Here is a 15,465-nt window from a genome sequence, read left to right as displayed (position 1 = left end):
GGCCATCTGAACTGGTCTGACAGATCTACCCCTTGATTTAACAGCACGCTCTTCCTCTGCGGCCTTTCCATCAACAGGACCTGTCTTCAGTGCTCTTGACTCTGTGTACAAAGCATCTAACCCCAGGCATCCTGTGAGAAGGTGTCGGCCAGCTGCCAGGAGCCTGTGATCCCAGGTACAAGCAGCCCCGGCCTCTGGGCTCTGAAGGACATGTGTGTCACAAACTGCTTGGCCGTTTACTGTAATCTGCTGTGATTCAGGGGCATGGAACCGGGTCTTTTCTTGGACTGTGGTTCATGCCAAATTTAATCTGGCCAAGAGGCCTCACTGGGGCTTCATCGTGCCTTTCATACTCAAGGCTGTTCTGGAACATTTCACTTTGGGAGAGCTTGGGACTGAGATGACAGAGCCCTTCATCTTGAATCTTTGCATCCAGAGGAAGTGATAAGAAGCTTGTCCAGCTTCCCTGAGAGGCCTGGCTCCATGTAAAACAAGGGCAGGTGGGGACCATGTTAGGCTAAGCCTGCTCCTCCAAGCTGGAAGGGACAGGTTCCAGGCCTGCATCACTTTTCCAGGTGGAATGGAAGGATCTAAGTATGCAAACCTCAGGCTGCAATATGCCTGACATCCAGGGTTCCAATGGAACCCAAGAGGCTATTTCTGATGCTCCTGCCCCTGCCAGGCACTTTCAGACAGCAGCTTTGCCCAGCTACTCTCCGACACCCCCTCGCTCAGGATGCCATCCCTGCTCCTTGCAGAGTGAAATCGTAGGAGGAGAAAGCAGGTGGACACCTCCTGGAAGACCCCCTGCCTGGGTCCCCACATGACTACAGGGTCACAGAAGGGACACCAGAACTCAAAGACACCAGGAAGCCCCCAAGGACTGCCCCCCAGAGAGCACAGAGGGCAGAAGACTGTTGACTGACCTAAGGGAAGGGTTTCGGATGGTGAGGAGGAGAGAGACTCTAGTGGGAGAAAACATGAACAAAGGCTGAGGGATGAGAATGCACTGGGGACAGGGACCAACAGGGTACCCTGGCCAAGAAGAGGCAGGACATCAGGAAGAAATGGGCTATAAGGATGGATGGGCAGGGTGCAGGTGGGAGGGTGCTCCTCAGGAGGTGGAAAGTCTGTGTAGAGTTGGGTACTCATACCTGGATGGTCCACAGGTACCATCATCCTTGTCCCCTATATCTGCCCTTGCCCTGAATTTCTCTTTCTGGTTGGTGGCACTCTCGTCCAGTTAGATGCTCACATTAGAATCTTCTAAGATTCCTTCTTTTTTCACTGCTGACAGCTAATCAATGATTGACTCTTGCTGATTTTGCCTCTGAAATCTGTCTTAAATTCATCCCTACCGCCACTCCCCCAGTTCAGAAATCATTATCTCTTGCTTAGACTATGGCAATAACATCCTAATTGGTCTCCTTGTTTCCATCCACAGTCGATAAAGATTTGTACCATGAAAAATGCATGAATGCCGGGGCTTAAAGTGGCACGGTAGCTTCCTGGTTGGGAAACCCTGCCGGCAACGTGTCGACCATCCACTGAAAACACATAGAGGCTTGTCTCCAAGAACCTCAGGTGCCCCACGGGAGTCAGGAATTAAAACCCAGCATCTGTTTCAGAAGCGACCTGGTCTGCCTTTCCCTCCAGGTTTGGAGAGAGCACGGGGCTGATGAAGGGGACTCCAGCACACATGCGGATCTGTGGGACCCAGGGCTTCAGCTCTTTCTTCTGGAACACTCCCTCTCTGGAATCAAGAGAGTCCTGATACAGAGGCAGGTGTGGCCCTGCCCCTCAAGAGTTCCCAGAAATGCAGCGGGTGGCACTGCCGGGAAAGTCACCAGAAAGACTTCTCTTAACAAAGGGTTGCTTCCAGCACCAGATAAGCTCATATCTGGGAGGGGGCGGGAGAGGGGGCTGCTTTCCTGACTGAATTAACCTATCTTCCTGCCAGGCGAGGCTGGCAGCCCAGAAGGAATGAGCTCTCTTAACAAGCAGATGCAATTTTGTTCTAACGTTTCTTCTCTCAAAAACATTCTTCTCACTCTCCCTGTCTCCCGGTCTCTCCCCAGCAATGCTCAGAATCACATCACAAGTGTGTGCCCCTGGGCCCATCTGCTCTTTAACAAGCCCGTTCCACCACCTCCTGTGAACCTGGAGGAGTTTAGGAAACGACTGTAGCCTGCGCTGGCGTGGGGTTGGGTTAACTTATAATTCAGGTGCGTGGGGAGAGAAATGGGATGTTCATTCAAAGTAAGGTATCAGCAGAGATGGCTTCTCAGCCTCTCAGAACGAGAGCACTGGAGGCGGTTTTCTCAATACTGCGGGCCCCTGGTAACCATTTTCACAAGAGCAGTTTGGAACAGTGAGGCTGTGATGTTTTCCCAATTTACTGCATCATTCCGGAGAAGCCTGCCTGCCCACAGGCCCTCCTGGCCAGTCTGGTGACATGATAAATGGGACATGGTGATATCCAAGCAGAGTGTAACTTCACATTCAGTTCTAAAAATTGTCACTTGGTCCTCTGGGCAAAAGCAGCATGAGTGAAGGTGTGTGTGCCTGTGTGTGTACATGTGTGTATACCTGTGTGTAACTGTGTGTGTCCCTATGTGTGTGCATGTCTGTGTGTGTACCTATGTGTGCACCTGCCTGTGTGTGTCCGTGTGTGTGCCTGTGTGTGTATACCTGTGTGTATACCTGCGTGTGTCCCTGTGTGTGTATCTGCGCATACCTGTGTGTCCCTGTGTGTGTACCTGTGTGTGTGTGTACCTGTGTGTGTGCCTGTGTATATGTGTGTGTGTGTGTATGTGAATGGGGGAGGGCAATGATGAGGAAAAGTGCCTGGAAGATAGTAGTGGAGGGTCCCCCAGGAGAGGATGGCAGGCTAGACTGTGTGTTCAGGAGCCTCTTTTCCTTTCTGGGGATAGAGTTGCTCCCAAGTACAGGCCTCATCTAAGAGTAAGATCTTAGAAAGGCTAGAGAGTCAGTGTGAGTGCCTGAATATTCTTGGAGAGAATGAGAAAGACATGAAATACATGCTGTGGGGATGAAGGAGGCCCATCCACATGCCCACAGTCTGGTTTACCAAGCACATGGGACCATACTGGGTATCTTATTCTGCAGCTGACTTGAGAGGTTTACTTTGTAGCTCCAGAGGCCTGGCCTGGTGTCCCACTCTGCTCCAGAGCCCAAGAGCCCTTCATTCCCACAGACCTATCTTCAAAGTCTGGCTCTGTCACTTTCCTTTTTTTTTTTTCTTTTTAGGGCCATACCTGTGCACCAGGCTAAGGGGCATGGAGCCGCAGCTGCTATCCTATGCCACAGCCACGGCAATACTGGATCTGAGCCGCATCTACAACCTATGCCATAGCTTGCGGCAACACTGGATCCCTAACCCACTGAGTGAGGCCAGAGATCAGACCTTCATCCTCAGGGATACTATGTCGGGTTCTTAACCCACTGAGTCACAACAGGAACCCCTGATTCTGTCACTTTCTATCTGTATGACCTTGAACAAATCATTCCACTAATTTTCCCCTCTCCAAGCCTCAAATTTTCCATCTTTAAAACTGAACGAGGAGTTCCCATTGTGGCTCGGTGGTAACAAACCTGACTAGTATCCATGAGGACGCAGGTTCAATCCCTGACCTCGCTCAGTGGGCCAAGGCCCTTGTGTTGCTGTGAGCTGTGGTGTAGGTCACAGACGTGGCTGGGATCCTGTGTTGCTGTGACTGTGGTGTAGGCTGGCAGCTGTAGCTCCAATTTGACCCTTAGCCTGGGAACCTCCACACGCCACAGGTCCGGCCCTGAAAAGACAAAACAAACCAACAACAAAACCAGAACTGAATGAGTAACACCCTCCTCAGAGCGAATGGGGAGAATGGGACAGGGTAGAGTGTGTGAAGGGTCTGGCAGGGTGCACACAGCAGGTGCTCAACAAAGCTAAGCTTCCTTGTGCAGCACCTGTCAGACTGGCTCCTTGTTCCAGCCTGCTCCTTTCTCAGGGTGCCATCTCTCAGCCCACAGACAGCAAGCAAGTCTTCTGTCCCCCGCTTGGACCCTCACCTCCCCCACCTCCACTCCCACCCCGGCTCTTCTCCGACATGGGCAGCCAGGCCCGGCTTCACTAGCGTGGGTCCCGAGCAATCTCACGGCACACCCAGCCTGGTTTAATGCTTTGCTGTCGCTGCCTTCAAATTCTTAATAATTTGGGAACAAAAGGCCCACACTTTCATTTGCACCCAGGCTTGTAAGTTCCATAGCTGGTCCTGTGGGTGGGGGGGACCCATCTCTCCCCAAATGAGGGACACCACCCTCATACTGGCCCTAGGCAGGAGCGTCTCTATAAACCAACGCAGTGGAAGGGAGTCTTGTTTCCTCAGGCCCTGTGCTAGGTCCTCCTAAACATGCTGTGCCATGAATCCATATTACACTGATAAAAAATAGAGCCTTTGTCATATCACTTGCCCACAGCCATATAGTTGGTACGTCATGGGGTCTGATCAGGTGTGCCTGATGCCGAAAGCTGTGCCGGCTGACCCTTTAACTGTAATAAGTGAATATAATATTCATCCAGGGGTTCATATACCGATGTTGATTCTTTCATAATATAATAAGGTATGCTTTGTATATATTGTGTAAAAGCAATTAATAAAAAAAAAATATCCCAGCAGGGGAAAACCTACCACATAATTTCTGCAGGGATTTCTCAGAGTAGGTCTCACGGTCACAGCCCTTCCCGATGTAGTTGGTCTGCAGCTCTGTGGTGATCTGGATGGAGGACACGGCCCCGTCACACGTCTCCAGGTGGATGCTGGGGAACAGGGGCACACTCCCTGAGCCAGGCTGGTACTCGATCCTCTTGGTCCAGTCTGAACAAGCAAGGAAAGGATGACAGCAAATCAGGCTCAGACAGTTCCGCTACAACACTTGTTTTGAAGAATGTGAATTTGTTCCAATACAATTAACATATTAGGAAACAATCTGAGGATAATGGGAATTTCACATTTGCTTATGCAAGACTTCCTCCCTGAGAAATACTAGGTGAATGCAGAAACCTGCACCCTGCTGAGTTGAGCCATGTAGGAATGCACAAACTAGGTACATGAGCAGACATCGAACATCTACCAGCTACTTGTTCATGGTGTGATGAGCCACACCCACCCGCACCTCAGTTACTTTTCATCCCATTCAGAAAACCCTCTTCATAATAATGCACCGGCTCCATGCTGTCCTATGACCACTTCCACAAACAAACCTCAGGTCTCTACCTATGGCACAAGTAAAGTGCCATATTTATTGTAGTACTTATATGTTTCTTAACCATTTAACCCATGTAAAACTAGCCTTATGTTTTTTCTTTCTCTCTTTTTTAGGCATCATGGATGATGTTTTTGCGCACTGAGCTCCTTGCCCCATTTTCCCCATTTTGCCCAGCAAGGTGATTTTTAGGAACGCATACATCCGTGGCAAAACTAAAGAGAGCACTGTGATTAGGAATTACATGAGGCCACGGGATGAGGTGCAAGGATTCTTTCCTTTTTAGGACTGTGACCCATTTAATTGGGGCTGATGGTCTTATCCCTGATGTTCAATGGAAAAATACTTTGGAGACTATCAAATGTTGGAGAGGAACGAAATTGCAATCAAAATGGCACCACACAAAACTGAGCAACCAATGCAAATAAACGCCAAGAGTGAGTATATGCATGAATTGATCGAAACAACAACAGCAGCCCTCGAAAGTCAGGCCGCATCCAAGCCAAGCTCATGGTGAGTGGCAACAGCGCTTGCTGACAATGACACCTGCCTGAGAGCTCCAGGCAAGCCTGAGCCAGACTAGTGGGCAGAAGAGTCTGAACTGTTAAGGAACAGGAGTTGTGGATACTATTAGTTTATGAATCTCAAGCATTTGTCACATGGAATGTTGCTAGATGGTATCCTTTTGCTGAAAGAGAAATGAAAATCTATGGACAGCCTGCCCTCACTCTTGAGAAATTCAGAAAGTCCCATGGTTATAGTCAGTCATCAGCCACCAAAGGGCTCCCCACAAATACCCTGAGGGCCACTGGCCATCATCTCAAGGAAACCAGTAGAGTGGAGAGGCTGAGCACAGGGGTCACCAGATGGCTTTGTCAGTGAGCAAGCATGTGTTTGGGGTTTTTATGCACCTGACTCTACCTGAAGCAGCACAAATACAGCAGCAAAGGAGTCAGGAAGGGTCCTTGCCTGGTGCAGCCAGAAGAGAGGGGCAAACAATGAATAAACTCGTGCTGTCCTAGCAGGGAGATGAGTGCTATGAGAGGAGAAGTGGTGACAGAGAGGGACTCTTAAGATGGAGAGAATTCCTGTTGGAGCTGAGATCTGAATGTCAAAAATGAATGCCCAAGGGAAGCCTCAGAGAAGCATGTGTAAAGTAGATTCAACAACAGATCCTGCCCTGACTCCATCAGGTCGGGAAGTTCTTGGGCAGGTTGGTGAAGGTCTTCAAGCTTCAGTTGTCTCATCAGTGAAGTGGGGACCACAGTGTGGGGGTGAGGACAAGGTGCAACAATGTGGGCCTGATGTGTCCCAATCCATCTTGTTCCTTCCCCAGAGAGGAGGGGAGATGTTCATACCCCCTGCACAGCAACCCTGCTGCATTCCAGATAACCAGGTAACCTGGGTTTAGCTCTGAACTCCAAGGTCAACCAGCCACTCTTGAAGGGGTTTCTCAGAGCACACCATGAGCAAAAACTGCACACCTGTTGTGAAGCTCAGCACAAGGAACTTGCCATGGGAGGATGTTTAGATCAATGACCACAAGCAAACGAGAGTATACTCAATTATACATTTTGCCTCAGACCCCCCAGGAGCAGTGTCTGAAATGGTCCTTCACCTCCTGGAGGATGGAATCATGGAACTAGTTCTACAGCCCATGCTTTGGAGGTCCCAAGGTCAAAGGGTAGATCACTGGCAGACAGAAGGGCTTTTTGCCAGGGGTATCTGAACATCACAGTGCTGTAAGTGGCGGTCCACACACGACCAGATTTGTGCCTTAGGTACAATATGTTTCACCCCATTGTGCATTTCATTGTGTCATTTCCTCTGCATGGAGTTCCATTTCTATCCCCTTATGTTGATCATCTCTTCCATGTAACCATTCAGGATTTCTCCATTCTGGAAGGAAGGTATGCTCACCACTATACCACCACTGCTACTAGGATTTCTCCATTCTGGATAGAAACCTTCCTCTGTGCTCTCCACAGCATCCTCATCATTAGACTAGGAAAGTAGGCACTAAGGTTATGGTTACCCTGAAACCACATCTTGTATGCCTGTCTCCTCCTATAACTAGGAAATCTTTAAAGGCAGGAATTGTGAGTTAATTTTTTTTTTTTTTTTTTTTTTTTTTTTGCTTTTTCAGACTGCACCCGTGGCATATGGAATTTGCCAGGCTAGGGGTCAAATCAAGCTGCTGGCCTATGCCACAGCCACAGCAATGCAGGATCCGAGCTGCATCTGCGACCTACACCACAGCTCATGGCAACGCAGGGTTCCTAACCCAGTGAGCGAGGCCAGGGATCAAACCCACATCCTCATGGATCCTAATTGGGTTCATCAACCACTGAGCCACAAAGAGAACTCCATGAGTTTATTTTTGATCCCTCCATACATAGTTCTGAGCACAGGAATTATTTGCCAGGTGGATCTGGGAAGCTCCAGAGACCTAACCTTGACTTTGGCCATGGCAGTCCTTTCTGAGCCACAGACAGAACCCATAGCCTGTCTGTAGCTTCTCTGGCACTGCCTCTGTCTGCCCCTACCCTCAGGCCTGCAGAACCATCCATCCCAAGAGTAGCCCAAAAGCAGCCCATGTTTTGTTCTCTCCGTTCTCAGTAAGGCAACTTGTCCAGAACTGATGATGGTTCTAAAAGTATGACCTCTAAATTCAGCGTGCATGGGTTCAAATTCCAGCCTTCCCACTTCCTGTGCAACTCTGGGCACATCACTTACCCTCCTTGAGCCTCGGTCTCCTTTTCTATAAAAGTAGTTCCTATCACCCAGGATCTTCCCAGTAACCAGAGATAGTATCAAACAGGAAGCCTCTTTTCCTTTCCTTCCTCCTCTTTCCGTGGCTCCTCCTTTTCTTTAGAGACGCAGATTTAAAAAACAAACAAAAAACCAAAACAAAACAGAAATGGTTTTGTGCCGGGGGGCCTTGGCATGGCCTACATCACCAGTTCTTGAGTCTCTCCTCCTGCTAGGGGGTAAGAGACCTCCCACAAAACTGCCTTCTGGAAGCCTCTTCTGTTGGAGAAGCCCAAGACATCCTCAATATCAATTCCCTTTATTCGGGGGGGGGGCGTCTTTCTCATCTAAATACATTAATGGTTGTCTTTGATGAGAAATTCCACCTCAAGTCCTTTTTAGAAGGAGCATAAATAAAGGAGCAAATAAAGACTGAGGGGCAAGTCAGTGGAGGCACAATCCTAGCAAAGTTTTCATTCCTTCTGCTGCCTCTGGTTGGGGAGCAAGGCCCTCTCTGGGGAGAAACCAGGCACAAAAGAACCTTAGGACCATCTACACCTGCCAGCTGCTTTGGTGACCTTGTGAGGCTTGTTTTGGAGGGTTTATGAAGAGAAGGCAAAATTGCAACCATTTAGTAAAAGAAATCAATGAAGCTTTCTGAGTGTAGCAACCTTGAAAGAGTGGGAAACTCACACAAACATCTTTCATTTTCCAAGCAGGAGCTGGGGTGGGGATTCAGAGAGCAAAAGGCAAGTCATCAAACACAGCCTCTGCCACATGAACTATTCATCTTTATTTCTTGGAGGGTAGGATGGCTGGATGGCTAAAAGTATGACCTCTAAATTCAGGATGCCCGGAGTTTCCGTTGTGGAGCAGTGGAAATGTATCCAACTAGTCCCTGGCCTCACTCAGTGGGTCAGGGAGCAGGTGCTGCTGTGAGCTGTGGTGTAGGTTGCAGACGTGGCTTGGATCCAGCATTGCTGTGGCTGGGGCACAGGCTGGCAGCTGTAGCTCTGATTAGACCCCTGGCCTGGAAACGTCCATATGCAGCAGGTGTGGCCCTAAAAAGCAAATAAATAAATAAATAAATAAATTCAGGGTGCCTGGGTTCAAATTCCAGCCCTCCCACTTCCTGTGCAACTCTGGACAAATCACTTTATCCTCCTTTAGCCTCAGTTTTCTCTTCTATAAAAGTAATACCTACCACCCAGGATCTGGGGGGAATAAATGCAGAGTTGTTTCAGCCCCAAACATAAGGGGCATGTTCAACAGATACATTATTGCTAAATTACTATTTATTCAATAACATTTATTGCAGGAAATGAGAACATATAATTACTAAGCACCTTGTAGGTGCTAAGCACTTTTACATCTATTCTTCATTTTATCCTCCTAGCAACCCAGGGAGTGGGTTTTACTATCTTGGTTGCACAGATGGTGAAACCGAGGCTGGGAGTTGGTGTGACTTGCCCAAGGCCACGTGGCTCTTTGACAACAGCTCTTCCATGATTCTGAGGATCTGCTGGAACTGAGAATGGTAGTTTTTACAGATTCAGTTTTGAATACTCAATTGACACTTACATATAAAAAAAGATGATAAGCTCTGAAGATGGCAAAGGATCAAGGAGTGTTGTCAGTTTCATCACTACTTGACCTTGAGGGCAGTTTGTAGGGGCTGAGGGTTAAGACTGGAGAGATCTGGACTTGAATCTCATCTTCCCCAAATGTAGGTCATGTGACCTTTGCAAAGCAGTTGTCATCTCTGGGCCTCTGTTGCCCCATGTGTAGATTTGAGACAGTTATACCTCCTCGTGGGTTTGTCCTGGGCATTGAAGGCTAAGGGCCCAACACAGCGACCTTCCTTCCTGCTAAAGTCTCATGATAGAAACATCCCACTCCTTGGTTGACTAAACTTCCTAAATTTCTCTGAGCTGTCCTGCTTGGAAACAAAATCTTCTCAGTTTATAAAGCACCCAGAGACTAATTAATGAATTGTGGTTCCTTTTTTTTTTTTTTTTTCTTTAAAGAAGAGAAAAGCAGTATACTAATCAGGCTCAATGACATCATAAGCATTCCTGAAAAGGCTAGCACTGGAATGCCTTTAGGGATATAATTCCTTCTCTGCAGATTAAGGATTCTGAAACAAAATGATTATAGCTCCTGTTGAAATAGGGGAATACGTATTTTCTCATCAGGAGAGTATTAACCACCTGGAACTCTTTTTTTTTTTTTTTTTTTTTTTTTTGTCTTTTTGCCATTTCTTGGGCCGCTCCTGTGGCATATGGAGGTTCCCAGGCTAGGGGTCGAATCGGAGCTGTAGCCACTGGCCTACGCTAGAGCCACAGCAACTCGGGAATCGAGCTGTGTCTGCAACCTACACCACAGCTCACAGCAACACTGGATCCTTAACCCACTGAGCAAGGCCAGGGATCGAACCTGCAACCTCATGTTTCCTAGTTGGATTCGTTAACCACTGAGCCACAATGGGAACTCCACACCTGGAACTCTCTTATTGGATACCTGAAGGTGGAAAAAAGCTAATCGGAGACTTCCGGAAAGCACGGGCTTTGAGGGCTCCGGCCCATTGTTCCAATTCTGCCCCCAGAAGTGATGCAGAAGGACAAAAGAGGAAGAAACAGGTGTGTCTGAATGTTCTTCTTTCCTTGACTTGCATGTTCAAAGGAGTCCTTCCTGGTCTCCGCTTCTGCAGAGGAAGAAGCTTTGGGTTTTCTAGGAAATTGCTGGATTTATACAAGGGGACTGGCTAGATGTGGGGATGCTGGGGAGTGGGAGGGAAAAGAAGGGTAACCCCTTAATCAGCAATTGTTCAGAAAGCTGACATTCTTACCAGTCTCTGCAGGCATCAACCACCTGGCATTTTTCAAGACTTTCTCCTAGAGACGACCGACTTTGATTTGGCACCAGGAGACTTCCTTTCCTACTGGGGGAAGCTGAGGAGGATCCTACGCTCAACAGGGAGCATCTTTATCCCCATTGACCATCCCGGGCATCTGAGTTGGGGTAGCTGAGGAAGTAGAGATGGGTTGGAGAGGTAAGTGGAGGTCAGATGATAAATGCTGGCTAAGAGGTTTGGATTTCATCTTAAGGCCAGTGAAGAAGAGCCATAAATGAATGTTCAGTGAGGACATGAAGAACCCAGACTGAGCTTTGGAAAGGTCATTCGGAAACTGGATTAGGCCTGGTTTTCATTTTCAAGACCCTAGAACATTGCCAACTGCCACCTCTCAATCAATCCACACAGAGGGTCACCTCTGACAGGGTTACACAATGGGGAATTAATACTAATTCGATGTAACTAAATTCAAGGGTGTTAACTCTGCAGTTGGACGACTCAGGTCTGAACCCTGACTCTGCCACTTCTTGGCTGTGTGGCTTTGGCTAAACCAATCAACCTCTCTGAGCTTCATTTTCTCATCTGTAGAATGAGGCTAACACAAATCCGCCTTGTAGAGTTGCTTTGGGAGTGGGAGAAAAGTTAGGCAAAGCACTAGGAACAGAGAGCTACTGCTGCTACTACTGTCGTCAGTCTTGTACTATTCTTATCATTGTTCTAGATGCCATGTATTTACTGAGCACCTACTAAGTGCCAGGTAGGGCCCTAGGCATGTGGGCAGAGAAGTGTCTCTTAACCCCTAACTTGATGGTTCTGATGGTCAGAGCAGTGGCAGTCACACAGCCAGCTTTAAGGCAGACAGAGGGACAAAGAGCAGACCCCAAAGAACAAGGAAGGGGAGGTAAGTTATGCCAACTAAGGTGATCAAGGGAGGCTTCCTGGAGGAAGTGACGTGGGCTTTGTTTTAATGTAGGTTGTGTTATTATTTAAGTGTGATAAGGCCAACAGATCAGGGTATTATCGACATTGCAAAGAGAGTTTGCTCTTCTCACAAGTCCCAAAGAAGGGGGGCCCCACAGCACCAGGGGGCACATGAAGAAGCCCTAGGGTCACTTAGGAGGCAGAGGGAGAGGGGAAAACCTTGCGGAAAAGAGCCTTTATTGTGGTTTCCATGGGAACAAAGAGGTGAGGCAGAGTAAGCAGCTTTAGGATTGCCTTGTTTGTATAATTTCAGTGGCCTCTGGGGCTTACAGGCTGTCTCTAAATGTCTGGTACCTGGCCCTGGGGTGTTCGAGGCAGACAAATGCTGGCAGGTGTGTGAGGACTTGATAAAAGAGGTGGGTGTGGGTGTGGATTCTGGGTTGGATGGTTAGTGTTTGAAAAGCAAAAGGGTAAGTTGTTTGCTCTCTCCAGGAACTGGCTTATCCTAAGAGGGGCCATCCCTCTAGGCTGAGCACAGCCCCAGCTGTTAAAGCATCAGGATGCAGACAGCAGAACACATGGTTAACACAGCACTGCAGAATGCCGGCCGTGCCCCGGGCCAGAGGGAACCCCAGGGTGTCTCCACCACGGCCTTGGCCCTTACAATGCCAAGGGGTGTTGTTTAGATGGAAAATGACGTGAACAGTGCTCCCACTTCAAGTCATATAACTCAGCAGCCCTGCAAGACTCAGCAAGTGTAGACAAGTGTGATGGGGGGGTGGTCCCCTAGGAGGCCTGGTGCTAATTGGACCAGAACGGCCCTTTGGGGCCAGATTACAAGGGATTTGAGTACTGGGTCAGGGGGTGGGCGTTTTTGTAAAAGGGAGTGACAAGAGTTGGCTTCTGAGAGTCGCCTTCTCTCGCCTCTCCCCACACGGCTCCTGGGGTGACCTCCCCCGTACCCCAGCCTGACCTCGGGGAGGACCACAGTGACACTTAGACCACAGAGTATAGAGTCGGATGCCGCCCCCTCTGCTCACCAGGTAGTGCACCTTGGGCAAGATACTCTCTGTGCCTTAACTTCCTCATCTATAAAATGGGGGAAATCACAACTGCCTCTCATGGGATGGGGGTGAAGATTTCGTAGGATGATACAGGTAGTAGAGCCAGGACCTGTGCCAGGCCTAGGGGAAGCCAAAGCCAAACCCCCAAAAGGAGTCCTCTCTTTTCTGAATTCATTGTCTTTTTTACATTTCCTTTACTGCAGCTGTGGGTCTATAATCCCGAGGTGGGGCATCAGCCAGGAGGCAAGAGGGGAGGAGGGGAGGAGTCAGAGACTGGGCATCCAGTCCTGGCTCCAAACCCAGCTTCATGGGCTAAAGGGTCAGGAAACTTGGTTGAATGTTCTGCTGTTGCTGTTGTGAAAATCTTAGCGATTTTAAAGCAAAAGGCTTTTCATGCTCATTTTGAACTGAGACCTGCAAGTTACAAGGCTGCCTTTACAGTTGAATAACCTTGGGCATGTTCCTTAATGTTACTGAACCTCAGTTTCTTCATCTGTAGAACAGAAATTTTGTTTCTGTTTTCTTTATAGGGTAGCACCTGCAGCATTTCGAAGTTCCTGGGCTAGGGGCTGAATTGGAGCTGCAGCTGCTGGCCTATGCCACAGCCACAGCAATGCCAGATCCCAGCCACATCTGTGACCCACACCAGAGCTTGCACAACGCTGGATCCTTAACCCAATGAGCGAGCCCAGGGGTCAAACCCACAACCTCATAGATACCATGTCATGTTCTTAGCCGCTGAGCCACAACCGAACTCCTGCAGAACAGAAACATTAATTAACTACCTCAAAGGGAGGAGGCCAGGCTTTGGGGTCAGACCCAGGTGTGAGTCTCAGCTCTGCTACTTGGTACCACATATCAGGGGCCAGTCACTTCCCTCCCTGCCTGAGTTTACTCACACAAACACCGGGGATATATCATCACCCATTTCAGAACTACTGAGAGGGTTTATATCAGATAAAAAATGCAAACCACTTAGCCTGTGCCTGACACGGAACAGGCACATCTTTTTTTAAGCATTAAATTATGTGCCTTTCCCTTCCCCAATTAAAAACAATTACACGCAGGCACAATTTAAAAAGAAACAAAACACAAACTCTCTGAACTCGATTACAAATGTAAGGAATCCTTTCCCTTCCTTTATTACTGACCTCTTTCCATTTACTATATCATCATGAGAGCATTTTATTACCTTTTAATTCTTACTAAAAAGAGAGATCTTAATTAACAACAAAAGAGAAGGAGGGAGAGCAAAAATACCCACTGGTTCAGATCAAGGGGTACAACTCAGGTCAGCCCTCTGCTGGTGCTCAGTCCCTGCCCCCACTGTGGCTGGTCCTTCTCTTCCTCCAGGCCCCATCTCCCATGTGACTTTGTGAAGGAGGCCATCTGGGCCTCACCTTGATGACCAGCCACCCCTCCACCCCCAACCCCCACCTCCATCCAACTCCCGCCTGGACTTCCTTCCCCAGAATTATTTACTCCTTTGTTTATCGTCCATTCATGTTCTGGAGCATAACTTGTACATCACTGTGCAGCCCTGGCCCATAATAGGTGCTCAATAAATATCTATGAAATGAATGAGTGATTATTTATATGTATGAAAATCAGAACACACACACACACTCCAGTTTTGACTGTCAAAGGCAAAGAAGGCAATCATCTGGAACCCAGGGAGTGTGGACTGCCAGGCATCAAAATGGGAAGGATCCAAGTTCCCGTCATGGCTCAGCGGAAACGAACCTGACTAGCATCCATGAGGATGTGGGTTCAGTCCCTGGCCTCGCTCAGTGGGTTGAGGATCCAGCATTGCTGTGAGCTGTGGTGTAGGTCACAGATGCGGCTCGAATCTGGCATTGCTGTGGCTGTGGGATAGGCCAGCAGCTATAGCTCTAATTGGGACCCTGGCCTGGGAAACTCCATGTTCTCTGGGTGCGGCCCAAAAAATAAAAAAAGACAAAAAAAAAAAGGGAAGGATCTAAGACATGGTGCATATGTATGTGTGTGTGTGTGTATGTGTGTGTGTGTATACATGTGCACACCTCGGCCTGACTTTGAGTGTCTGTGGGCAAGTGTGTATGAAGATGAAATTTGACATGACTCCGCTGTTGGAAACGCTCATGTATTTGCAACCCATTTAGTCCCCTGAGACATCTCAATAAATGTCAAATGAAATAACCAGTAAAGCTCAAATTCTGTCCCGCCTGTGAAGCTCTCTCTAGTTTCCTGATGACAGAGGGGATTTAATTTTGCCCCAAATCACCATGGTAATTACCACCTCCTCTGCCTGAGAAAATCCTTGCTTGTCACCTGGGCAATTTCAGAGTCAGGTACTGTCAAACCTTATTCTGGGAGCACCTAGGAAACTCCAGACAGTTTTCTGTCCAAAAGCTTCTTGCTGAAGCCTGAGGCTTCCATTGTACCCTCTTCCCTGGCCTGTCATTTTCAACCAGGAGATCCAGTGCCCTGAGGTAAGGACCAGGTAAAGATGGCTTGTGATCAGACTAAATTGGAAAGATAATCCAAGCCTAAAGCATTTCCGATTTAGTGGAGGGCAAGGGCAAAGACAGGCTCTGAGGCAATGCTACTCACCATGGTCCACGGACAAAC

General features: G+C 48.4%; 1 protein-coding gene across 1 annotated transcript in view; it reads right to left on the bottom strand.

Annotated features, from left to right (window-relative positions):
* Nucleotides 1-15,465, bottom strand: part of CLSTN2 (calsyntenin 2) — a 672,110-nt gene that overhangs the window by 115,319 nt on the left and 541,326 nt on the right. Inside the window, exon 6 of the mRNA XM_021071127.1 lies at nt 4,692-4,877. Within this exon, the coding sequence (XP_020926786.1) occupies nt 4,692-4,877 (186 nt within the window). The remainder of the gene's footprint in view (nt 1-4,691; nt 4,878-15,465) is intronic.

Source organism: Sus scrofa, chromosome 13 (genome assembly GCF_000003025.6).
Source record: "Sus scrofa isolate TJ Tabasco breed Duroc chromosome 13, Sscrofa11.1, whole genome shotgun sequence".
Lineage (NCBI taxonomy): Eukaryota > Metazoa > Chordata > Mammalia > Artiodactyla > Suidae > Sus > Sus scrofa.
This window is presented reverse-complemented; position numbering and strand designations above follow the sequence as displayed.